Genomic DNA, 25,734 nt, shown 5'->3' on the forward strand with positions numbered 1-25,734 from the left:
TCTTCACTTACATGATAAAAGAGTTTCATCTGCATTTATATACTTAAGAGCTAAGGCTTTCATTAGGGCATCTCCATTTACCAGATGGTTCCATCTATCAGTCCCCACAGTCTGTGAGAATCTACCGCTCCCAGCTGCAATGAATTGGCTCTGGCCACAGAGTGAGGATGGCACAGAATCATGCAGTATATAAGAGTATACAAGCTAAAACTTGTATATGAATCTCAAATCCCAGGCACATTCAGACACTAGATCAAGGGCCCCTCAGGAGGAAGCTCCTTCTCTCTTTTTAAAATGCTGATAGTTTTCTTCAGCCCATATGTGTATTTTTGCAGCTGAGGGCTGTGGTATGGTCACGACCCTAAGAATGCTAGCCCACTGCCATGACTTTCATTGTGTGGACTGGGTTTAGCCTTTCTCTTCTCCTGGACTAACCAAATGAACGTAAGTATCTTTACGTTGCAACATCTTCATGTGACGCTTTTTACCTGACAGTATTTTGAGGGTGGAGGAAAACCTAGCCTGGTTTTGGCCAATCTTGCTACAAAAGATTACAAACAGATATTTGTGTATGTACTCTATAAGCAAAACCTTGTGGCCTACAAGATATGTGTCTACTAGGTGTGTATTCGTGATCAGTGCTTTCTATGAAAATGTCTTCAGTCCTTTTAACACCAACGACCGTGTGTTTCCCATAGCAGGGCCGCTATCATCATCCAATATGCTCTCTCCATAGGAGGATGGTTTCTGCTCGCTGTGATTTAGAAGCAAACTATCTGGCCATCTGAGTTCAGGGCACAGACACTTCCTGCTCTCCTCTTGCTCGTCAGCTTTTTGCCAACTGCTCCCTATCTGAGCAGAGGATGAGGAAGATGCAATGGCTTGTCTAGGGCAGTGCTCACTTACTTTGCACCTGGACCAAGCAGCCCTCATCACAAGCCAGTGCTGCTCTTTTGGCAAATAATGGCCAATCAGCTAAATATTTGAGATAGTTAAGATCATTTTAATTTTTTATTTCTTTACACCGCAGAAATTACACTTCTGCTTTAGAAATATTTTGGTTTATGAGGACATATTTGCATCTGTATCACTCATACATGCAATTCCAGCAAAGTTCTTTGTTTTTTTTTGATCTATGGAAGACTGACACACTACAGGAAGGAGAGGGGTGACAACCACCCAGACTTTCACCTTTGGGCAGAAGCCACTTGGTGGTCTGTGATGTCAAATAAAACCTTTCAGTTCTAACCCTCTCTTTTGGCTGTAATAAAATTTAGCAATTACAGTTCAGTCCATAGAGGGCCCTAAAGGATAATAGTCCACATCACAAAACAGCTGTATGTATCTATTTGCCTTGAGTTGATGAGACGGTCAGCTTCTATTTGGAGAAGTCACAGTAAGTAGCACAGAAGCTATATGGCCTTATTGTGCCTTGAAGGGAAAATAACTGCAGTGAAGGAAAAGACTTTCTTCTGAAATTCATGCATTCGAAATTCACTCACTACAGATCTCTGTGTATGTACTCTATAAGCAAAACCTTGTGGCCTACAAGATACGTGTCTACTAGGTGTGCATCTGTGATCAGTACTTTCTATGAAAATCTTTTACATGACTGGTTTTAACATTTCCAGTTAATCACATTTCAAAGTGTTCAGTTGCTTTTAGGGATATTGTTCCAATCTGATAGTTGAATTTAGAGAATGATTTTTTTTCTTGTTTGATTTTTCTTCAATTCATTTGCTAAAAAAAATTTTTAAAAATAAAAAAAATAAAAATCCGGGCATTAGAAGTAACAAAAGCAAATGGTTAATTGCACTGCCATACAGGAACAGAAAAGACTGAAGTTGTTATTAAGACTCAGGAATTCAAAAAGGAAAAATAAAATCACAATTATGCCTAATAAGTCTTTATTCCCAAACAGAAACTGCAAAAATATTCTATTACAGAGCAAGTAACAAGTGCAGAATTCCAAGTACACATTATACCAGTGAAACCATTGCCTCCTTGACAAAAAAAATCATTAGGCACTTAAAACATGAAAACAAAGCATAACATAAACCAGCTAACAGATGTCTCAACAATACAACTTTATCTTGGTTTTCTGTAATAAAAGCACACACACGTTTGAGGGGCTTTCTATGCCTCCTCCTAAATCCTGCGTAGAGACACTTCTATGTTAGGCTGCACGCACACTACTCATGTGCAAACAGACAATATCAAGTTCACATCTGAAAACATTAATAAATTCAGCACTGAGAGAATTTTAGAGACAGCAGCTTTTTGGAAACAGCAGCTGCAGAGCCTCTGCTAGCAGCTTCACACAGTTTGGTGCTTGAGGAACACGATACCAGCTCCAAGCTGGGTAAGCTCTGCTTGGACAATGGCATTGAAGAGATCGGAACAGAAATGAACGCAAACACTGCAACTCTGACAGACAACGAAACTTCTGGGAAAGAACAAAAAAAGAAAAAGCAGCTACTGTGGAAATTACATTTTGACACACCTCTGAAAAAGAAGAAAACATGCACTTGGCATCCCTTAGCAGTAGTTCCATGTAAAAACCTCACCATTTACCAGTCTCCTTGCTTGTATTTCTTGAGCTAAACCAACAAAGGTGGTGTGTTAGTCTTCTTTAGAAAGGTAAATCTACAAAAACCTGTAGAAAACAAAAGACTAATGAAAATACCCTCCTAGAAATCAGTCAGATACCCTTACAAATGATTTCAGTTGCATTATTGTTATTTTACAGGTGCATTAGGAAAAGCACTGCCAAGAACTTGAGAGAGGTGATCTTCCCTCTCTACTCAGCCCCAGAGGAGGAACACCTGGAGTGCTGTGTCCAGTGCTGGGCCTCCAGTACAGAGACCTGGAGCTACTGGAGAGAGTCCAGCAGAGAGCTACAAGGATGAGTAGGAGATGGGAACACGAGCACCGCTCAGGAGGAAAACCTGGGAGAGCTGGGCCTTATCTAAACTTATAAATATCTTAAGGGAAGGTGTCAAGAGGATGGGACCAGACTCTTCAATGGTGCCCAGTGACAGGGCAAGAGGCTACAGGCACAAACTGAAATACAGCAATTTCCACATGAATACGAGGAAAAATCCTGTTCTGTGAGGGTACAGAGCACTGGAAAACACTGCCAGGGGGGTTGAGCAGTCTCCTTCTCTGGAGATATTCAAAACCCACCAGGATGTGATCACGTGCAATGTGTTCTAGGTATCCCTGCTTGAGAAGGGGGCTTGGACCAGATGATATCCAAGGTCCCTTCCACCCTCAGCCATTCTGTATCTCTGTGTGTGTGATTATATAACTTTCCCTGCAGCTTACTCTGATAGAATAAAATACAGTGAATATTTTAAAATAAATTTAATTTAATGCTTGAGGAAAACAACATTAAGAATATTAACATAAAGAATACACCTGAAGCTACTATATAAAATCTGCATACAAAACAACAGAAAATTCAGCTACTGCATTTCAATTTCACAAGATTTTAGGAATGATTCTGTACCATAAACACTGCCAAAAAATACAATAAGAAGTAGAAAGGTTTTCTTAGGGAAACAGCTCACAGCTGAGCCAAGAGCTGAAAAACCTAGCAGGATGCTGACTTGCTGTGACAGAACCTTCCCTTGTCAGGGACTAAACACTGAAGGAACTAAAATCCATAATCTTGTCTTAGACTAGAATATCCTGTCCCAGCCATTAGCATTATTCATTCTGATGGCCTCTTGCCACTGTACCATGATTTAATGGTGCAATCATTAAAATACTTCCATCACTCAGTTTTTTGAGTTGTCTCCCTCAGTGGAAAGCAGCAAGAAAACACAGGAAGAAAAAGAAACCACAAGACAAAGCCGTATCAGGTGCAGCAACTTACGTGGCATGTTATACTGCTAAATCTACCTCATAATTTAGCAAAAGGGTAAATTACTGATTATTTGATGGCAATGCAAAAATGTCATTTCTTCCTGTATTCAACAAGGAATAAAAGAAGCTCTAGCAGTTCTGGTATATGCAATAGAGAAGCACTGTCAGAGTGTTTTCATCCTTAAATCAGTATGTGCCAACACTGGCCACTGAAGGGTAGTTACTACTCACACACAGGGATGTTAGCTCAGTAAACTGTCATACATCACAGTATTAAGTATAATTAATGCATGGGTCCTTGGTCTATAGGAAATTCAGACTGATGTAATCCTAATGGTTTAACTTGTCATATTGCTTACATTTGCTTGACATGAAGAATGTGCAGAGACCACTTCCCAGCTGGATTGGTGCGTGGCCACCCAGTGACAAGGGGCAGTTCCCTTGTGAGCCAAGGCTCAAGAATAGGAAGGTGTTCTGCAATGTGACTTGATGAGAGAGACTACTAAATAACAGTAATAGTGCCTTTGTTTAGTGGCACGCTGCAGATCTTTCAATGCCCTGCTTGGCCATTATTATAATTTAGAGCTAATTAAGAAACACTTAATATGAGCCTGATGAAAATCTGGAACAAAGCTTAATAAATATAAATTTCCCACTCATTGTGCCCTACAGCTGAAAGCCTCAAATGATTTCTCCAGAGTATCCCAAGAGATCAGCAGCCTTCAAAACTTTGAAACTTTGAAATTCAGCGAATGACTTTCCTCCCTAAAATGATACAATCCGAAATCAAGAGAGCCAAGCTGTATGGATTAAAACAAGTCTTTGTTGCTATTCTTGGAGAGGAGAAAGACCAGCTGCTGAAGCATCCTGAGATAAAGGATTACCTGGCTGCGAATATTTGCAGCTAGGACACATTTAAGCAGCAAGTACATGTGTAAGAAGTTTACTGCCTCCACGGATTACAGCACACAAGTGACTAATCATCTGTTTCAAATAAAGCTGTTTCAGAATAAAGCACTTAACAGGATAGTCCTTGGGCTTGATATTGCACACATCTGTGTACACAAGTGGACATGCGCTTTCCAGACCTGAGAGCCCTGGAGACACAGCTGTGTGCATCTTCAGGGTCTTGCTCCACAGATTTGGCACATAACAGAGAAAGATCTCCAAATTAAACATTCTAAGAACATGGCCATTTCTGGCTGCTGTTCCGCTACTGAGTCCACGATGCATCAAGTTCTATGTGATTAATCAACTAAGACAAATAAACAGATCCAAACATTTGCACTGTATAAAATCAAATACTACATAGCAACAGGATTTTTTTTTTTTTTAATCTGGTAGTTTGGGGAGGCCACAGAAGATGCTGGGCCACCTGGATCACTAAGCTTCTCTTCCTGTATCACACAGGATAGAGACCTTTGTCAAGACAGACAAGCTGCCAGATGTTTCACTATCATCCAAGGGATGGGGTGAGATTAACTGTTCTCAAAACTGCCAGACCTGCTCAGCCCTGATCTCTGCAGATGTTGTTTGAGATGAGCAAAGACAGGTGTGCTAAATTGCATGCAAGATTGTACAATCTTACAGCTCACAAACTGAGAAACAGTATTTCCAGCCAAAGTTCTTCGTTACTGAACAGACTAACGGTGGGTGACCACTGTGCACTGCCGACTTGCCCCCCAGGAGCCCGTCACATCCCCAGCAATGCCAGCTCCCAGCTTAGGGACTGCTGAGCTTACTCAAGAGCCGTCTGGCACCAAAAGGGCCCTGCTGTGTTCCACTCCTTTGCTTTGACTCTGAGATTCCCATGGCTCTGTTGGCACGAGCCAGTTATCTTTGTTGCCAGGTTAGGTTTTGCCAGCTTGAAGTGCCAAAACGGCACAGTGCCAGAGATCACATGGAGGAAGGGATGAAGCGCAAGAAGGGGACTGGGCCGCACAGCCAGCCATCACTGCTTGAGTCGCCATGGAGCTACAGCCCAGATTTTAGCAGCTCAGGTCAGGCAAGGTGAATGTCCCACCACGCTGCCTTCTCAGAGACTGAAAGCCAAGCAAAAGCAATCTTAAGTGCATTTCGCTATGCTGTGTGCATAGTAGCTTTTGATTCTTGGCCATACACTCACTGCAAACACCACACAGAACTACATAATGTTCCCCTGAGGGAGACGAAGTAACCAGCTCCTAGCAGCATAGGATCATAGAGGAAAACACAACAATACTGATTTGAAGGAGAAAAAGGAGTAAAAGCAGACAAGCAGGCTGTAATCTAAGGATGCTGTGAACTGGTCATATGCAAGGACACTGTCAGCCTCTGTACCTCAGCGAAGGTGCAGTGGAAATATGAGCACATTGTCTGTGCTTCTATCTTTAGAAGACTAGTTAATCTCTGCATTCACTCCGCAGCGTGTGACAGCACTGGAGGCCCACAGACCTGAGAAATTATTATTCCTCAAATGGAGGAGAGAAGCTGAAAAGCCCTTCCTAACCTTTGGTCAAGAATCCTTAATCAAAACTGCTCTTGGCTCATTCTTGCAAAAATGTCATAAACACTCCCAGCCAGGTACAAACCCTATTTATTCATCATTAACCTGGCACAGATGTAAAATAAATGAGAAATAATTTGTTCAGCTGTCAGAGAAAACATCTTTTACCGCAGTGCCTGGGATTCAGCAAGTCTTCATTAATCTGACTGGACCCTGTCACACAGAGACGCTGCTGTTGGCTTGCCTGGCCTGTGCGCAAATTAACAAGAAGTAGCCATCAAGCACACAGCAGCAAGGTCTGTAATAAAACCGAGTGCAAGATCTGCACTCCTCTGATGGGAAGTGGATGAGATGAACATCACATAATAGCTTCGTGTCTGGAGCAAGGCCTGAGAAAGCTATATTAAAAACACATTCTGCACTCCACATAAATCACTGGCAGCTCATAGAGCATAAAGGAACACGCCTTCAGGTCACTGGCAAGTTTCAACTTTGTTGAAAGCACGAAAAAGTCAAGGTGTCTGTCCATCTAACAGAACTTTGTTTGCTCTCATTTGTGACCAATCCACTAAAGCTAGGGCTATAAAGATTGGTCAGGGATCTACTGCAGCTGCCTAATTGCAACCACAACGTCCACATTACTAAACTAAACTAAAGCTCCAGCAGGTGCTTATTACAGCTTGAAAATTACAGCATTTCAGAAAATGTAGCTCTTGCCTGGACATAAAGTCTGCTCTGATTTACGTGGCAAGAAATATTCTGAAGCACAGAGGACAGCTGTATGGCTGCATTAGCAAACACTGCTTGTCTCCAAACAGAACAGTAGTTCTGACTCTGAAACTCTTTAATGCTCTACTGCACATGTGGCACTGATATCTCCCTTGGCTGAACTCAAGATGATGGAGCCAGCCAGGACAGAAGAAAAGAAACAGTTTTGGGAAGGAAAGAAAAAAATCTGTGGAGTCCTCTGAAATAATGATCCATAGGCTATACAGACCACCACACAAGAAGGAGGAGGAATTGCTACGTAGCTGAGATCACCCCATTGCACGACACTAGGCAGGAATAAGTCTGCTTGAGTACAGGTATTTTGTGTCCTGGATGAAATATGAGGTGGTTCCCAATCAGTTGTTCTTATCACAAAGTATGAGTACACCACTTTTCACAGCTTCGTTACACCCAGGTACAGTCTACATGAGTGATTTATGGCATAGAAGAGCTCTTCTTGCAGTAAATTTGTCTTCTATTTGTAATTAGGGTCTTGCAGCAGGCAATCATCTACCACACTTGTAATGTGGATGCAAGTAGCTAGTTCTGTATGTGTGGCAGATGTCTGTGGTCAGAAACTGGCACAAATTCCACTGCTAGTGAGTACAAAACATGGATGCGTGGTGCTGGAACCAGAACAGTCTCAGTGAATAAAGCCCTTGTGCTTGCCTCTTTCAGCCACCAGCTGGTAAGTCAGCTGTGCCCATCAGCTCAATTATGACATTTTTGCTTCTCATGAAAGCCCTACTGATATTCAATCCTATACTTGTGTATTGGTGGTGTCATCCAATACCCCAAAGCACTATCTATTTTTTTAAAACCTTATTTTGCCAAAAAAAAAAGAACTTGGTGCTGATGTATGTAGCTGAGTTTAGGGCCACTCTGGGGTAGGAGTAGTGAGATTCTGATATCATCTTAGAAATGGATCAAAATGCTGAACACAGACCTGCAATGATAATGACTGATTCAAATATTTCTAGGATTATTTATGTGGTTATAAAACTGTTGCAAGTTAAGCTTTCAAATATTACAGCAATATAGAAATGCTCTTATAAGATATCAGTCTAAAAGTATACTTTATAAGGTTCGATACATTTATAGTAGGTTTTTTGGGTGTTTTTTATTTTTGCACAAATAATCCTCAATGAGTGGAATACTGAATGCTCTTTAAACTATCAGTTGATTGGGGATTTAGTGCTACTGTACTAAGATGGGTTTTAGTACGGAAAAACCTGATAGTATCTGACTAAAAGTACAGCAAGGACATTCTATCATTGAATTGATCATTCAGTAGACTCAAAAAAAGCCTCCTGCAAGAGAAATTGGTTACTGCAATTCTTTTTTCTGCAGTAAAAAAGTATAAGCAGTCATATACTAGCAGCCACAGCTAGAGGAACAAGTGCCTATAGCTCCCATTAACGTTAATGTGAATCTTTATTTCACTTGTGCTCCAATAGACCATATGGAAACTTTAAGCACAAGAACTGCACGGGGTTTTAATTAAGTGACTGTAGTCTTTTCTCACATGCCCCAGTAAAGGAGAAAAGTTTGGGGTTGGCTCTAAAAGAAACATTCTTCTAACAATGCTCAATGCAGTTTCTTTATCAGTCGTCACATAGGGAAAGGTGTTATGCTAGGTGAAAATGAAACAGAAAAAATGCTAGGGATGGTATAGATTATTTTTTCTAGTGAATAGACACTCACGTATTCAGCACAGATATGGATCTGGGATTGCAGGAATGTGTGCAAAGTCATGCCCTACCAGGACTCCAGGGAGTGCAGGATGAAAGCTAGTTGATTGTCCTCACTTGGAGCTGAACTGTGGACCTTAGACAGGAATACAAGCAAGAAGAGGGTTTTAAAAATAATTATACTCTGGTTTTATAACTCTGGTAATTACAGCTCTGGTTTGTCAAACACTTCTTCACAAAACTAACATAATTCACAGGACGGATCCCATTACATCCATTTCAGCATTACTCACTGGCCACAAAATTAAAGCACATGAACTACTTGACTATCTCTAACCTGAGGGATTTTTTTTTCATTTGTGCACCCTGGGACAAACTCAGAATGACTTAGTTCTGAATTAACAACTCCACTGTAGATCTTCTCATCGCCTTTCTCAGACAGAAAAACACTATATGTGTGACTGAGTTCTTAATTCAAAGCATTCACTACCAACTTGGGCAGCTACCATACAGTGACTATTGCCCGTGTTCCATGATATTGATTAAACCAGAGACCTTACATCAAAATAATTTAATGATACTTTAAGAAGAAAAACATTATGAATGTTATATATTGCCACCATTCTGAGATTGTGCTTTGCTACAATTAAAACCACAGTCAGAATTTTCAGAATTTACACATAAATGTTATTTTGTATTAAAAAAAATGAATACTTAAGAATTGGAAATGTAGCAGTCAATGTGTGAAAAATCCCTTCCTTTTCCCCCCAGATGTCAAATATTTATCTATTGTAATAATGCAGTTTAATGCTCACAAAATCACATCAGATCAAATCCAACATCGAGGTGCTAAGATATACACAAATTGTCTCCTTTGGATGATCACCCTGGAATTAAAACAATAAAACATGTTACTGATATTATTAGTACAGTAGGAAAACCGCCTTTGATATTCAAACCAGCCAATAGCTTACATGTATTTCACCTTCTGCATGTGCTTTTCAGCTTTATTACAAACTGGAGGTTGCTGATATTTATTACACGGGCTCACAAAAGTCTCCTGGCTATGCTGGGCTGCCAGTGCCCAATCTAGCTCAAACATCTGCTTTTCCTAAAGGAGGAGTGCTTCTTTTCAGCACCCCACCTGCACCACCCTCTGCAGCCTTCTAAACTGAGCAGGGCTGGGCGCAACCACATCCACTCCTCATCTGAACATGGGTAACTTTTAAATTATATTATCTTAATCATATTTTGAAACAGCTAGAGAATGAATTTTTTTTTTTTTTGTTCAACAGCCTAGTTCTGCTTCTGTAAAACAAAATAAAGCCCTCCTAAATCTGTACAGATTTTTTTTTCCATTTGATTTAACATCTAATGCAAATTCTAATCTGATATAATCTATTTTTTTCTTCTAATCTGGTGGGATTTAAATAAACAGAAGCAACTTATCCCCACTTGTTTCGTTACTGACGTTACTCTTAATGCACTTAGCTCAGTGGCTGAACACAGAAGCAAAGTGCGTGCTTTAAAGCGATGTGGCACAGGTACTAATGCAGAAGACCTTTCTTCTAATGCTGCACACATCTGATAGTTTGATGCTGGATAATATTTAGGGAGGCTGAAATTTAGCTGCCCGGCAGGGATCTAGAGGTGTCTTTATTTTCAAAATGTGATATTTTTCTCATTAAAAGTAAATTGCGATGTAGCTCATATGTCTCCCACTGCGACACCGCAAGGATGAAAGAATTCCAATAGAATTTAACCTCATATTGGTATCCTACAGTTATAAATAGGCTCTTTATAACAATTATAAATAGATTCTTTATAACGGTATTTATAACTGATTGCATTTCCAGGAACTTTTAATATTAAGAAAATACTATATGCTGGCAGGGTGGCACAGCCCAGTTAACTTTGATGAGATGAGGATCATGAGCAAGGAGGCAGGCAGTCACCTGCTTTGCATGATATTACCCAGCTAGCTCCACCCCCACTGGAAGTCTGCGTGGCTTCCCTCTCTGTCACAAATAGATGGCTTTTCTTCATCTGCTTGCAATCAAAAGCCCAGACCCAGTTGTTACTTTCCAGGTAACACACACTCGCACTCAGTTGAAGGTTCAGCAACCCTTACTCTCCAGCCACCAGCATTTCCCTGCTCAGCCTCTCCTCCTATAGCACTTTCTGCTCAGACGATTGAGCACTATTCCCTGCCCCGGGCTCGGGGAGTCTCAGTTCCATTCTTATTCACCATGTTTTGTTTTTTTTTTTTCTGTTGACTGACTTCTCTTAGCAGCTGCTTAACGCTGCTGTGCTGTATGTCAAAGCAACACATACTCATCTTCCCCGCTGTCTCTTTCCAGCAAGCAGAAAACCCGATGGTTTCTCGGTCAGATATCGTTTGCATTTTAACCAGCTTCTGAGCCATCACATTTTTGCCAGTCTGATTAATTTATCGTCTGACATTTTTTCTAATCAGATTTTTCTCTCTATTTTTAAACAGGATTCAGGCCATTTCCCCTCCCTGAGCCCATGTTTACTTGAAGCTAATGACATGCCTTTCAGCCTTATCAGGTTAAAGCAATGAACAAACAAGACTTCTTCCTTCAGCTGCAGGGCCATAGCAAAATGATTCTGTAATTTAATACAAAATAATAAAGATCATTATTTTAATTACATTTTGAGATTTTGCTAATGTCCCATTTCCCATCTTACAATCTGTGATAGGTATGCATCTACTTTAGCAAAGACACATTTCTGCTGAGCACAATCTTAACAGTGCAGGAGTGGATATCAAGGTTGATGGAGTTACCCACATTGTTCCAAACCAGTTCTAAAGGACTCTCACACCTGACAGTCCCTTCTATCCAACAAGCAAAGTACACCTCTGCAATGGCAAGAATGGCAAACAATACTGCAGAAAATATTCATTGAAATGCAGGTATGTGGTGTCCCTGTGGTGTTCCAGCCTCTGCTACCTGCTTGCAACACAGGTGCTTCCAGCACAGCACTTCTTATTCATTCACTTCTTATTTATAGCAGCAGACTTGTGTTACAGTAACCTGTGAGGGAAATTCAGCCTGAGACTTTTGTGGATGCCCAGTGATATAAAGAAGCTTCAGCTATCCCGCTAACGGGGAAGAGTGGGAACAAGAATAACATTAAAGAGAAATTGAAAAGAGAAATGAGATTGTTCAATTTTTTGAAAAAATCATCTTCTGCAAAATATACTCATTATAGGATTTCAATTATCTCTTATATTTGATAATAGCAGCAGAACGATAGCTCACACTGAACACATTTAATTTCTTTTTATTAAAGGACTAACTTTTCTCTCTGTAAATAGAAGTGATTAACAGTAGACAAAAATCTTGAGGCAGCACAACTTATCCTTCTGGTTGCTTTTTCCTTTACAGCTCATTTCGTAAATTTGACCACAAAAGTCATTCTCAGTCTGCATAGCATGGACAGCATTTAATTAACACATACAGATGCTTAAACATTTTTGTGGCTTCTTTCTGCTTCTCTGGATGAAAAATTCATAAGGAGCTGCCTTTCATTTTCCTGTTTAGTGTAGTTACTACAATTAAAATTACATGGAATGTCTTCGGTGATTTATATTGCAGAAAGAATAGATACAATGGAAACTGCAGGATATAAACAGCCTGGCCACTAAGCAAAATACATTATGTATTTCTTAACCTTTCCAATATGTTGCAACCTTTTACAAGCAAAAAAGCTCACCTTAGCCACATGAAATCCCATACACACACACCTCCTTTTAAATAATCTCCTACCACGGACTACAGACAGGAACGGAATCACCAGATAGGCTAGAAGGGACTTAGAAACTATTTTATTTTATGCTAACAATACATGAAAGCAGTTTATTTTTCTATTTCTTCAAAGAAACTTATACCATAAAAGGTTTTGCCTTTCTGGTTTTAGCAATCAGCGAGTTTAAAACTTAACAGTCCCTGCCCACAAACCAACTGCGAATGTATCTTTGACAGCGTGTCTTCTAAATAGCATCAAAAGGTACTTTCAAATATATTTCATAACTGAGCCATAAAAAAAAGCCTCTAGCTTTCAAACTTTCTGGCTTGAGCAAGCTGATGTTATTTTAACTTATTTAAATAAAAATACAGTCGTAAGATTACATCAGTCCAATTAAAGTCCACTGCATGTGGTGATTCTACTTTACAGTTCACTTACTATTATATTAACTTGAACCCTCTGGGAAAACAGAGTTGAAAGGCAAATCTGATGACATATTTTGAGCTGGGGAATTTCTGAATTAGCTTAGAAAATGAGGAAGTACAGGCACAGCTTGTACAGAAACAAGCTACCCAGGGCAGTGGTCATGGCCCCAGGCCTGCTGAGTTCAAGAAGCTTTTGGACAATGCTCATTGGGTTTGCATTTTAGGTAGTCCTGTGTGGAGCCAGGAATTGGATTCAGTGATCCCTGTGGGTCTCTTCCCTTGAGCCATTTTATGGTTTTGTTCTAAGTATCTATACAAATAGGGAAAATCAAGATTGAAAACATGCAGACAAGTATTTTTAAAGTCATCTGTAGTCTGTATGTGGTAAAATGGTTCAAGGTCAGGGGCCAGACTGTTTGCTGCATTTCTTTAAGGCAGTGCACAGCAGGCAGAGGACCAAGGGGGATGGAACAGTTTGAAAGAACAGACTGGGTATGACACTTCATCCTGTATTTGTAACTTCCAGATTCTGGGCTGCCTCAAGGTAAATGCTCAGCAAGATCTGCTGTAGTGTATGGCAGCTTCTTCACTGCTGTCCACAAGCTGCTCTCCAGCCCAGGGCTGAGACAGCATACTGTTCTAAACATACTTTTCCCTAGTGAGAGAGAATAAGAGTACACACATGCTAGTCCTACACGGGGTCAACTTAATCCTTACTTTAGCCTCTGTATACACCTGGAAATACTATGTCAGGATTAGCTGTCATCTCTTGTAGATTACAGTGCATGACTGCCTTAAATAAAGTGATTCACAAAGGAGGTTGGTTCAAACCAAACAGAGGCTGGTGAAAATGTTTACCTGAGATTAGAAGACACTACTGACTGACTGCAAATTGCAGTGATAATGCGTGTTTAGCTATCTTCCCATCTTAAGTTCACACGTAGAAAGCATTTCTCAGCTCCGCAGTACATTATGTATATTATCCAATATTTATCTCGTTTATGAACACAACATTTATTGATTGCAACGTAGAAATGTCTCCTTAAGGAAGAGTACAAAACTGCTTGCAAAACCAGTTTTGCTTTGACACATGACTTCAATAAAGACATCTTATGTCATAGGAATGTGACCTACCTTTTTAGTCTGATTCACATTTACCGAACTGCAGCTTCAAAATGCCTTTACCATGAAGCTGAAGGATCTGGTTGTATTCTTTGGGCATTGCATGGAAACCTGGTTTGGGCAGCTGGTTGTCGTAATAGTGGTGGCTGATTGGCATCTTCTCTGTGGATTTTGAGAAAGGCCAGAAGCCGTAAAGCTTCACATTCTCACACAGCTCAACAGCAGCACTAGTGATCATAAAACCAGATGACAACCGGTAGGCTTTCACACCCTTAGTTCTCCAGAACTGGGCAAGACTTTTCAGATAGGTGGGGTGAAAAAATATTGCCCTTTGGGTTGCTTTGAACTCTTGCAGAGTATGATAGACTTTAAAAGAAGTAGCTGTGTTGCTTCTGAAGGAAAATGCTGGCAATAAAAGGAAAGCATCTCCATAGACTGCAACATTCTCCACAAATTCTGTCTTCTTTTCATTTAGTTTGTTGTATCTGCCAAGCACAATATTTTAGGAAAAGAGTGAATGGAATATACTTTGAAGTAAATATATTACAGACCAAAACTGCATAACTGCACTTGCATATACGATTTGTAATAAACCCTTCTGTACCAGTTCAGCCTGTCTACATTGTGAATTTATACTGATCTGTTACATCTTGTCACATGTGCTCTGAGGAAAAATCTGGCTCTTTTGTATAATAAGAACACATTATATATGATTGATTTGGCAACACAGGAGTTACTGAAGAAGAAAAATTCACAGCTAAGGAATTGAGGACCCATTTACAGAAGTGGCTGATTCAAAAAATTTTGAAGGAGAATTCAAAAAACAAAAATGAATCATGCTCTGCTTAAGAATACTTCCCTAATGGCATGTACTGCATGTATCTGTGAAAAGTATTTCTTCCATCAACATGTCATACTAAGTCCTCTTCAAACCCTGGGTGTCTGCCTTGTGTGGAAATACCATTATGCACATGAGCAGGGTTTTAGCTGCTTTTGACATGCTTTTAAAACAGCTGAAATACAGGCATGTCTATTTATCTCCTTTAACAACAAAGGGAACAATGGTGCTAATTTCACAGGTGAAGAAGATTTATACTCAGTTGATTTGGTTCCCTAACAGTCAGCAAAGAGACATTTTTCTCATCATCAAATAATGCAGTGCTCCCATATACTGAATGTTACAGAGTGATACAAGACACAAGGGTGCCTCTCAATTAATTTACTTCATAGGTCTTAGTTGTCTGAATCATCCGAACATATGGCACTTCCAATTCCTTTGGGTTTCAAAACACCAAGTCCTCTTTTTTTGCCAGCTACACATGTGAGCAGTGCACTTTAACCTCTTATTGCCTACCAGAGACCACTGTTCACAAATGGCTCTATTTCCACAAAATGGAAAAAGTATTTTCATTTCTCTTTGCAACTTGAACACTTTCAAACTGTCTTCTCATGCAGAACTTCAACACAGAGGACAGCAGCTACTGCTATTTCCAATCAAAACTCTCACTGTAGTTAACAATTCCTCTTGCACAATTGAACTTATGCAAAGAGAGAGACAACCAGTCTCAGTCTGAAGGGATTTAAACTTACAGTTTCTGCTTCTCAGAAAAATCCCATTACCAGCAGACTCTGAAACACAATGAATGAGAGACTCTCAGCCCCTCCTGCTCAACCTAGTCCCCTGTGCGTCCCAGAGCCATGTGGTGAAAGCAAGCAAGAGTCCTGAGCTTATTGCTAAGGGTGAACTTCTGGCCTCTCCCCCCAGAATTATCTTTGTTTTCACTCAGGGTAATATGTATAGAAAGCCTTCAGGTCAGAATTCAGATGTCTGTACTTCCTTCTTAGCTAGAAGCTGGAACTTTCTTTCCTTTCAAGTGTTTCTGCTATAAGGTGTGGTGTAGCCCAGCTTAATTAGGACACACAATAATTGTGCTTGTTTCTTGCAAGAGAGTCTGATAACTTTTTGGCTTGCCTGGACCACGTTGAGTGAGGAGGAATTGTCTTGGGCTGATGTTTTGGTTGTTTCTGAGTGAGTAGTGTGCTTCAAGGCCAGGCCTGGTTGCTCTGCATGAAAGAGACACTGCCATGATGGCACAGCAGAGCATGGGGCGGGCTGCAGGACAGGCTGGACTGCATGCAGTCCAGGGGCCAAAGGTTGGACATGCCTGGAGTTCAAGAGGCAACATCAAAGTAACTCAGTGCTGAGACACAGAATTAGAAACCAAAGTGAATCAAGTAAGAACAGGACTTCTAGATGAGAAAACAAAGATAGCTCCTCTCTGTGTTGCTTCTTGTCCTTTCCTCTTTCTAAAGCTTTAAAAGCCTTCTCTGAAAATTTAAATAATCATTTTTTTTCAAATCCTAAAGGATTTGTAAACTTCAAGGTTGCCTAATTTGGCTAAAAAAAAATGAGTGTACCTATGGCAGAGGGCTATGATCAAGGTCAGAGAAATATTATAGAATCATAGAATCACAAGGTTGGAAAGGACCTACAAGATCACGCACCAGGTCAACAGTCACCAGTGAAGCGGAGTCACTGAACCAACTTTTACTTCTCAGATTTTAGTGCAGCCCCACTAACATCAATGAGCTAAATCTATTTTGGGGCAAGCTACAGCTCATCGTCATTTAAGTTAAAAGGGCTGGGTAGCCATCTAAGAAGTTAAGTCTTATTGCAAAAATTCTGTTTATATCCTGAAACAATAGCAAATGCCTATTAGTCATTTCTGTGCTTTCTTTACCTTTCCTTCTGTCTTCTAACAAAGGAGAAAAAGAAACAAGCTTTGCCTGATGTCCATTTGACAAATACCGATACAAGAGACAATGAGACACAGTAAGATCAGTAAGCAGCAAATAACATGCCATGGCAGTCCTTCTCATAGATAAGCTGCAGCTCCAGACTGCTGAAGATGTCTGAAGATGTTGGATTAGTCAGGCTGGCCTTATTAGATTTTCTTTTCATCAAGGAAGTAAAAAAAAACTACTGAGAAAAGAAGAGCGACCAGTGTGGAATGAAAAAACAGACTGCAGAGGTTGGGTGTCCATTTAGAAAATATCCTTCATCAGAACAGCTCTTTAACATATTAACTAGGAACATGTGTTTACAGTCCTGCTGATAGAGCTGAACACACATTTCCAAGCTTTCCCAATTTATTATTGTAATTCCTTTCTTACATTATGGGGTCATAAAGGTCATGGAAGGAAAGGAAGCAGCTTGGGCTTGCAATCATCAGTTTTACTTGGTTATAAAGTTTGGACTGGTGCCAACCAAGTAACTTGCTAATCTGGGTACTGCTGACTCCTTTCTGCTAAAAAAAGACCAAGCATAATAGATTTCCATTTAGAATAGTACATATTTTACATGGGAACTAAAGCTCATTAATGAAGTAATCAGTATGCACTGCTTCTATGTTGTTATCTCAATGGATTTTTAACAAAGTCTAAATCACGTCAAGCAATTATATAATATTGCACAGAAACAGAATTTCAGTATTACTTACTTCTGAGCTATGATACTTGGATTAACCGTCACAAGATTTGTTTTATTGCCAACATCTTTGCTAATGCTTCCCATTGTTGGAGGGAGGTTACACCTGAAATTGAGAAACATTTATTTAAGCAGATGCTTCACAGTATTTATTTGCAAATTCCGCTGTTGTGCAATGATGCTTTCATGCAGCTCCCAGGAACCCCTAAGTACTTTACAAATATTAAATAAGCCTTACAGCACTAGCACTTTTGGTAAAAATAATAATAATAATCTACTGTACAGATGGTTAAAATAGGGCATCGAGAGCTCATTTTCATAAATCATCTCACAAATCAGAGGCAGAGTTAAAATCCTGTAAGGAGACAGTCTATGAATGCCCCATGTTAGCTGCCTGAAAATACTGCACCTCTTGCCTAAACCATGCATTTAATCTGCAAAGTTTTCTATCATTTGCTGTCTAAAAAGATTGATTGATACCAATCTCCCAGTTGGCACAGCAACGCTGATGGCTGTTTCATGAGATAATGGCAGAACTCGCTCAACTGCAGAAAGAATGGTTTCGGTTATAAGGAAAGGAGGTGTGACTTTTGAAGTCACACATTTAGGTTTAGCATGTTAGTATACAGAATTCTCACGTATTAAAATCAGTTATCTAATTGGAAAGATTTTTTAAAATTATCTGAAAAGTCCACATACTACTCAAGATCAGGAAAGGAAACAGAGTCAATGAGACCATGTGATTGGTCATGGTTGAGAGAAGTATTTTGGTTAGTGTTCCCTTGCAGCAACAACAATCTCTCACCTGCACTGAATGAGTGGGCCAAATTTTGTACTGAATTTGCCTTTTTTTTCCACGTTCTACAGAGGGAGCTGAAGAAACAGGATGAGGCTTTGAACAACTCGATCTAACCATAGATGTCATAGGAAGACTTAGGTTGGAAGGGACTGAAAACGTCATCCAGTTCCAACCCTCTGCTGTAGACAGGATTGTCATCCACCAGATGAGGCTGTCCAGGGCCCCATCCAGGCTGGCCTTAAGTGCCTCTAGGGATGGGGCATCCACAACTCTAGGCAGCCATGCCAGTGCCTAAGCACCCTCTGAGTAAAAAATTTCCACATAATATTTAACCTAAATCTCTCCTGTTTTAGTTTAAAGTCATTAAAGTCATAAAGCCACCCCTCTTATGATGCAGCCGAGGATACAGCTGGCCTTCTGGGCTGCCAGCACACACTGCTGGCTCACATCAAGCTTTTCATCCTCCAGAACCCCCCACGTCTTTCTCCACAGGGCTGCTCTCAATGAGTTCTCCCAGTCTGCACACATATCTGGGATTGCCTTGGCCCAAGTGCAACACCCTGCACTTGGCCTTGTTCAACCTCACTAGGTTCCCACCCTGGGCCCACTTTGCAAGTCTCTCTAGGTTCCTTGGGATGGCATCCCTTCCTTCTGCTCTGTCAACTGCACCACCCAGCTTGGTGTCATCAGCAAACTTACTGAGAGTGCACTTGATCCCACTGCATGTTGATCATATCTGTTCATTGCAGAGCAGTTGGATTAAATGATGTTTAAAGGTCACAGATCCCGCTACGACTCCATGAAAAATTATTTAAATCCGACGCTCCCAGATGGTAAGACAAATACTGGGGCAGTTAAGTAACTGCATTAGTGACCCAACCTGTGACTAGATAAACCCATTGGCAAAAGTAAACGTGGTATTTAATAACAGACTTGTTTTAATTTCAGAGAGTTTTTTTTACTATCATCTCCTTATTAAAAAATAAAAAATAAAAAAAATTCTCTTTATTTAAGAGTGTTGATTGAAAAGAAATATCACTTTCTCAGATAATCAAGTTTTACACTACTGGCAAGGTATCCTTGTAATTTTGGATTATATATCTATCCATAAAATCCCTTTTTTACTAAGGAAACAGAGTCCTTAAATCTATAAAGCTGGAGGAGTGCCCTTTGAGAGGTAGATCTCTCATTGCTAAAAACTGGCATTGGCAAGCTTGCTAAGCTTGTAGAAATGTCCAACAGCCTTCAGAGAAATGAAGCAGCTCTTACCTAAACACAAAATCAGAACGATCGATTTCAGCTCCACAGCTGGAATTTTTCAGAATGCCTCCATTTCCAACCACAGCACAGTTCTTGAAGGGATAAACTGAAAGAGGAGAGGACTGCAAACAAATAAAAAGACACAGTGCATGCTTAATAAATTTTCTGATTGTTTCTTTGTGCCTTCAGTCATTTGTCCTTGCAGCTCTAATCTCGTAAATCCCAGTGAAAGCATCCACCATTTAGCAGACTGCATTGCCAGGCACAGACGGCCAAAAGCCAAAAATAGTCACCAGCAGACTGAAAACCGCTACTTCTGTCTTGGGTGTTTTGATGGTGTAGTGCCAGACCATTAAAACGGGATGAATATAATTTACATTTGTGTGATGAAAAAAACCTAGTACTGGATTGAACCTGTGAAAAGCTATGGAACTAGCTCCTGCTGAAGATAGCTTAAATTCTCCCATTTTCCTTTACACTTAAACAGACCGGGAGTTGTCACATTGTCATCGTCTATGTCAGCTAATAGAAGGTAACCTTGCAAATGCTTATTTTGTAATAAGTTGTGTTTTTTTTTTTTTTTTTTGTAATACTAGGTTGCTGTCTTGCCCTGGGGAACCTGAAAGACACCTTAGTGCATCCACTTATGATCACAACTCAGCAAATTAATGTAAATTGTTGATTATTTCAGCTGATATTAATTTAGTTGGTTATTATCCCACGGTGTCAGAAACTTCTCATGCATCTCATTCATTCCCCCCTGCTATAGGAGCACAGACATTCAATAGAGAAAGCCAGCAACAGGGCTACTTCAACTGCAGAAATTGAATCTACATGTAAAAGTGAGTCAAAACTTGCTTATATGAAGCATTATCCCTCCTGATATTCTCATCAATTTGCTCAAAAAAAAGCATAAGGGGGAACTGTTATCAACAAGGTAAAAAGAGCAGGGAAAATGGCAGATGTCATGTTGCCTGGCAACATATCATTAACCATGTTCAAGTATCCTGTTTAATTCTGAAGACAGTAGAAAAACACAGAGGACAGAGAACTGTGGCTAGTCTAGCAAACATACGCTAAGAAATACTACACTTTTTCTTTCATTTGGAACCTCTGTCACCTCCTCCATTTCTTTAGTGATTCACAGCAGCATAAGAAAGCACTAGGCTCATCACACAAATCACAATTAGATAGGACATCCTGTCTTTGAGTTCCCAGAACGGTTTCCCTGTGCTGAGGCACAGGCCCACGGGGAGGAAGAGAGATTTTCTCCATATTGTTGAAGTAGAGTTGCAACCTCCTCCATTGTTTTTTATTATCATTCCAGAACGTTGCTGTAAGTGTGCTGGCATATGATGATGGTGTGCTCCATGCGAATTTTTGTCACAGATTGCCAGCACCTGACATCATCTGGATCTTGAGATAACTGGTCATTGTCTAGGTCAATATTCTACATCACCTCCAGCACAGCTAATTCCCTCGGGTAGTAGATATGTTTCTCCACAGTGGTCCATTTACCTGGGAAATGTACCATGTCCTCCTTAGGGTGAAGGTTTGAGTCCCTTATCCAATTACTTTGTTAATGACTCCTTCCCTAGAAAAGGATTCCAGTTGCCTGGCATTTATGCCCACTAAGTCCAGGCTACTGACCCCATTATTCCACACTGGAGCAGCCAGGTGACAGTACGATCTCCTGGATCACGGCTGAGGTCTTTTCGAATGTCTCAAAGGGGTCAGACTGTTTTTGTCTTATGAATGCTGGTTCTTTCTCCTCCTGTCCTTATGATAGCTCTGCTTCATTTTCTTCCATCCTTGTTTTAGTTTCTTTCCCTACTAAATGAGTCGGCTTTTGTAGCCATTTATTTGCCGTTTATATAGAGGCAACTGATAGTGGCACAGGTTGGTTCTCTAGTTGAACTGCAAGGCCTGTTACAGGGCACGGAGCAATAGCTGGGCCTGTTCAAATCCGGATATCTTTTTCCTTTTAGGGTGCTGTATAGCATTGAATGGGTCTCAGTAAAAATGGACCAGGTCCCAGCACACTGCAGCGATTTTTGTTTCACCAGGATTGCCAAGGCAACAGCATACCTCTTCCAAATTCGTCAGGATTCTGCAGTTGTTCAGGGGTGAAATTCCAAAACACTGTGGGTGCCCACTGCTTTAGGTACCCACTCATATCAACCCCCACTCTCTGCCACTCATAACTATCCAGCTTTGGGACAGACCTCTGGAGGATTTTCATAAATAGTTGTTTAACCTTAAACAAAACCTGAAGTACTTTAAGTAGGCACAGCATTAGATGCATACTGATTTGAACATTACCACTTGCCTCCACCATAGTCTGGCTCCCTGAGGAGACCAAGTAAAGAGTGAAATTATTAATAGTTTCCAAGATACGGTTTCCAAAGTATGAAGATTACTGAAATATCAAATACAAATATCAGATTAGTTTCGCAACCAGTGTTACAGAAGAACGATAACCTTAGTCCAGCCCCCAGAGATGGCAAACAGTGCATCAGCGATCGTATATAGCAAGTAATATGGTTCCATGAAAAAACTGACAGATCTCCAAAAATAATAAAAAAATAACATTGTGACCAGCAACTATTAAATTACTGTCATGCTTGTTAACAGTTTTGTTTTAACAAGCTCTCATCAGATCTGTTGTCATCTCAACCCTTCAAGCTTCACATTGGTTGCCAAAAAGACTGTTGAAATTTAATCTAGCAAGTAGCTCAACACCCTATAGTCATTTGTTTGCTCCTCCCCAGGTAGAATAAGGAGAGGACTAGAAGCAGCTAGGGGTTTGATAAAAATTATTCAGAAAAACAGAAGAAGAAAACAAAAACACAGCAATAATTGAATATACATACATACAGTTACCCACCAACCAATGCTCCACTACCAATGTTTGCCAACCAACACACAGCTAATCCACAAGCAGCAACCACCCCCAAAGCCAGCTTGCACCCATGCTGTGGAATAACCCCAGACCTAATTCTGGCCACCTCTTCTGGCTCTGTTCCACCCTTCTCTGCTGCACCATAAAGGCAGTGGCTCTTCCTCACTGAGTGGCCTGGCTCAGCCCTCTTAGCACTCAGAAACAACCAAAGCACGGTGCAGTATTAATGTCAGCTGAAACCAGGACACCTTTGTCTGATTTCTAGATCTTACATCTCTGCTATAAGACCCTAGCTACAAAATCTAATTCCTTTGCTCTGTCCGTGTTTCTGTCTGCAAAGACTTCATCTCACCATCAGATTTATCCCCAAAACAGCCTCCACAAGTGACAAGCCTTAGCCTTCAGGAGAAATAGCATGGGAATACCAGGAATATGAAACATAGCTCAAAACTGAAATGTATTTAAAAAATAAGAATGAAAAAAAAAAAAGCAACCTTCCTCAATTCTTCATCCTTGAATTCAGCTGACTGCCACGACAGGCAGCAGCTTGGGTTCTATAGTAGCTCTACCTGCAACCAGATCTATGATGTGCTGTTCATGTCTATACCACTGGCAAAGGAAGGCTAAAAAAAAAGTTGCACAAAGTGAAAGAGGAAAAGCATACAGGGCAAAGGGGCTCTTCCAGAGAAATAAAAGAAAGCTGCTCTATTACTATTCCAAAGTATATATGATACTGTAATTATAATACCAGGCAAGGATACAGTTCTTACCACAGGCAGCATTCTAAAAATGTCTTCTGTAATGAGGATGGTCTTTTTACTGTCCACTTCATAACTCATGTTACTTCCCAGTGGGGTGTTGTTTTGAGAAGCAATAAAATTGTGAACTGCATTACAGCAGGAAGCTAACTCTGACCTGAAAAAAAAAAAACAACAAACCAAACCTGCTCAAAGACAGGCAAATAAATAGAAGTGAGGTGGTAGAGAGCTAGATGAATGAAAACCATTTCTATCTAACTAAGCACCAAAAGTCTGTATGAGCCCTCTATAGTAATGTCATTTCCTTTCACTTGCAAGCCTAATTTCACAGCAAATATTCAGAAACTAATCAATTCAAGAGAACCTTCTCTTGAATGGCAATTATTTAAAGCTGTAATTCCTATAAGCTAACTGTATTTCACAACAAGGTTTCTGAAATCATTTGGTAAAGGACAAAGTATTTCAAGCAACAAATGTCCGTAGATTATTAACAACCAGAGAAAAATCTTTATGTTCCCAACAGCTGTTCAGGTGTTGTCCGCCTTGGGTATTTGCAGGCATCAGTTCATTCGAGCTGTTGTACTGAAGACAAAAAAAGATTGTGAAATTTCATAATGAGATTTTCAGAAAAAAAGAACCCACAAAATACCTGCAATATACCAGAAAAATTTAAAGGATTCAGTCACAAACAGTGAGGAGATATTTTATCTATGCTTACTTATGCAATCCTTTATAATGGGCAAGAAATTGCCTTACAGTACTGCTCTGGGGGCTCTAGAACAGTGGGTTTCTCCAAGCTTCTGACCGAGTCAATAGCACCAAAGTGCAACAAGGCATGTTAAGAATTATTGCAATCTTTTAGAAAAGAGTGATTAAATACATCTGAAACAAAATGTGGTGAAGGGATATGCCACACTGACGAGCCCTTGAACTCTTCATAAATGCAGCATGTCATACATGTCTAAGGCAATGAAATGCAAGGTTGAACCTGAAACCAGGGCTGAATATGCCCTTTGTTTGATTTTTCAAACAAAACATTTGGAAAAAGTCAACCATAAAAACATAACAAAATCTAATGCAAAATTAGTTTCCTCTTACAGGAATTCTTCAATCTTTAGGAAAGTATGATGTCTGCAAAGCAATTAACAGATTCATCCATTTCTCCACAGTGTCACCTATTCCCATCTCTTGTCCAAGCCTTTTTCTTTTCTGAAATGGAAATAAGTCTCTGATTTTACCTATGCTCTATTAAACACGAAGCAAATGCGTTCTTAAATCACACAACGATCTCGGAGTTCTATGTTTCTTCATATATACTGGAATGGAAGATTTCAGAGAATACAGGGGAGTTATTGATCTGTTTAGCGTTAGGAAAGCTATTGATTATGTGGTGGTGTGAGCTTATGTAAGCATAAATTGACCTTGCAGGGTATTACATTTGTGTTTGGACTATGTTTTGTTGCAGTACACAGATGTGTTAAGCAATACTGCTACAAATTTGTGTAACATACTAAAAATTGTTCCTTTCAAGTAAGAGTGGGATCTCATAACCTCCAAGAATGTTTCACAGCCTTTTCTGAAGAGATAATAAAGCGGGAAAATGTTAATAAATTTTGAGTGAAATAAAAAGCAGGAGGGTAGATTACAGGACTAGGAAAATGGATTGAATTCAACTATTTCTTTCAATATCTTGGGTTCTTTTGAGTTCTGTTTTTGTTTTTTTTGGTTTTTTTTTTGTTTTTAAATAAAAACTTACAAATATATTGGCAGGACTGAAATATTGTGCTGGCTAAGTTGTGATCTAACATCTGGATTTTTAAAACCCATTTTATACCCAGGAGTTTCCCTTTCTCTTCATTTTCAGTAAGGAGGGAGGGCAGAGCCTACAGCTATCACAGCATAAGACTGCTTGTGAAGAACTGTTGTATCACCCTGCCAGGCTTCAAGCTATGCAAGATAGCCCAGAAACACAATGCCCAGAGACTCTTTGAAATACAGCATCTGCTCAGCCCTTCTCCATACCGACCCTCCCTTCCTCCCCACCCATTTTTTGAGGGCTTTTTTTACCTATTTGCTAGCTTCCAGCAAAAACACGAGTTGTAACTATTTGGAAAAACTGCAGATTATTTGCCACTCTAGAAGTATAGCCCAAAGTAGAATAAATCAAGCTTAGAAGTCTGTAAAGCAAAAGGATGTGGAGGTATAAAAAACAATTACAGCTTGCACCCAATTGGGCTCTGTAATTTGTTGCACTAATGAAACATTTCTTTTAAGTGGAAAACCTTTGAAGAATACTAATATAATAATTAATATTCAAGTTACCTAGGGAACCTGAGACTCTACTGACTGCAGTTAGGAGAGCCTTTGCAGAGGAAGCCACCCAACACAGCTTT

At 40.0% G+C, this 25,734-nt stretch overlaps 1 protein-coding gene across 1 annotated transcript in view; it reads right to left on the bottom strand.

Annotated features, from left to right (window-relative positions):
- Nucleotides 1-1,890: 1,890 nt before the first annotated feature.
- The window catches only part of ST8SIA6 (ST8 alpha-N-acetyl-neuraminide alpha-2,8-sialyltransferase 6), a 35,156-nt gene continuing 11,312 nt past the window's right edge, over nucleotides 1,891-25,734 (bottom strand). Inside the window, exons 3-8 of the mRNA XM_042817321.1 lie at nucleotides 23,354-23,498; nucleotides 19,691-19,803; nucleotides 17,636-17,728; nucleotides 14,148-14,620; nucleotides 8,828-9,701; nucleotides 1,891-2,656 (exon numbers count right to left, since the gene is read on the bottom strand). Of these exons, the coding sequence (XP_042673255.1) occupies nucleotides 14,152-14,620; nucleotides 17,636-17,728; nucleotides 19,691-19,803; nucleotides 23,354-23,498 (820 nt within the window). The 3' untranslated portion in view covers nucleotides 1,891-2,656; nucleotides 8,828-9,701; nucleotides 14,148-14,151. The remainder of the gene's footprint in view (nucleotides 2,657-8,827; nucleotides 9,702-14,147; nucleotides 14,621-17,635; nucleotides 17,729-19,690; nucleotides 19,804-23,353; nucleotides 23,499-25,734) is intronic.

The sequence above is a fragment of the Centrocercus urophasianus genome, unplaced genomic scaffold (assembly GCF_019232065.1).
Source record: "Centrocercus urophasianus isolate 14NV4802_14NV808 unplaced genomic scaffold, USGS_Curo_1.0 seq_16, whole genome shotgun sequence".
Classification (NCBI taxonomy): domain Eukaryota; kingdom Metazoa; phylum Chordata; class Aves; order Galliformes; family Phasianidae; genus Centrocercus; species Centrocercus urophasianus.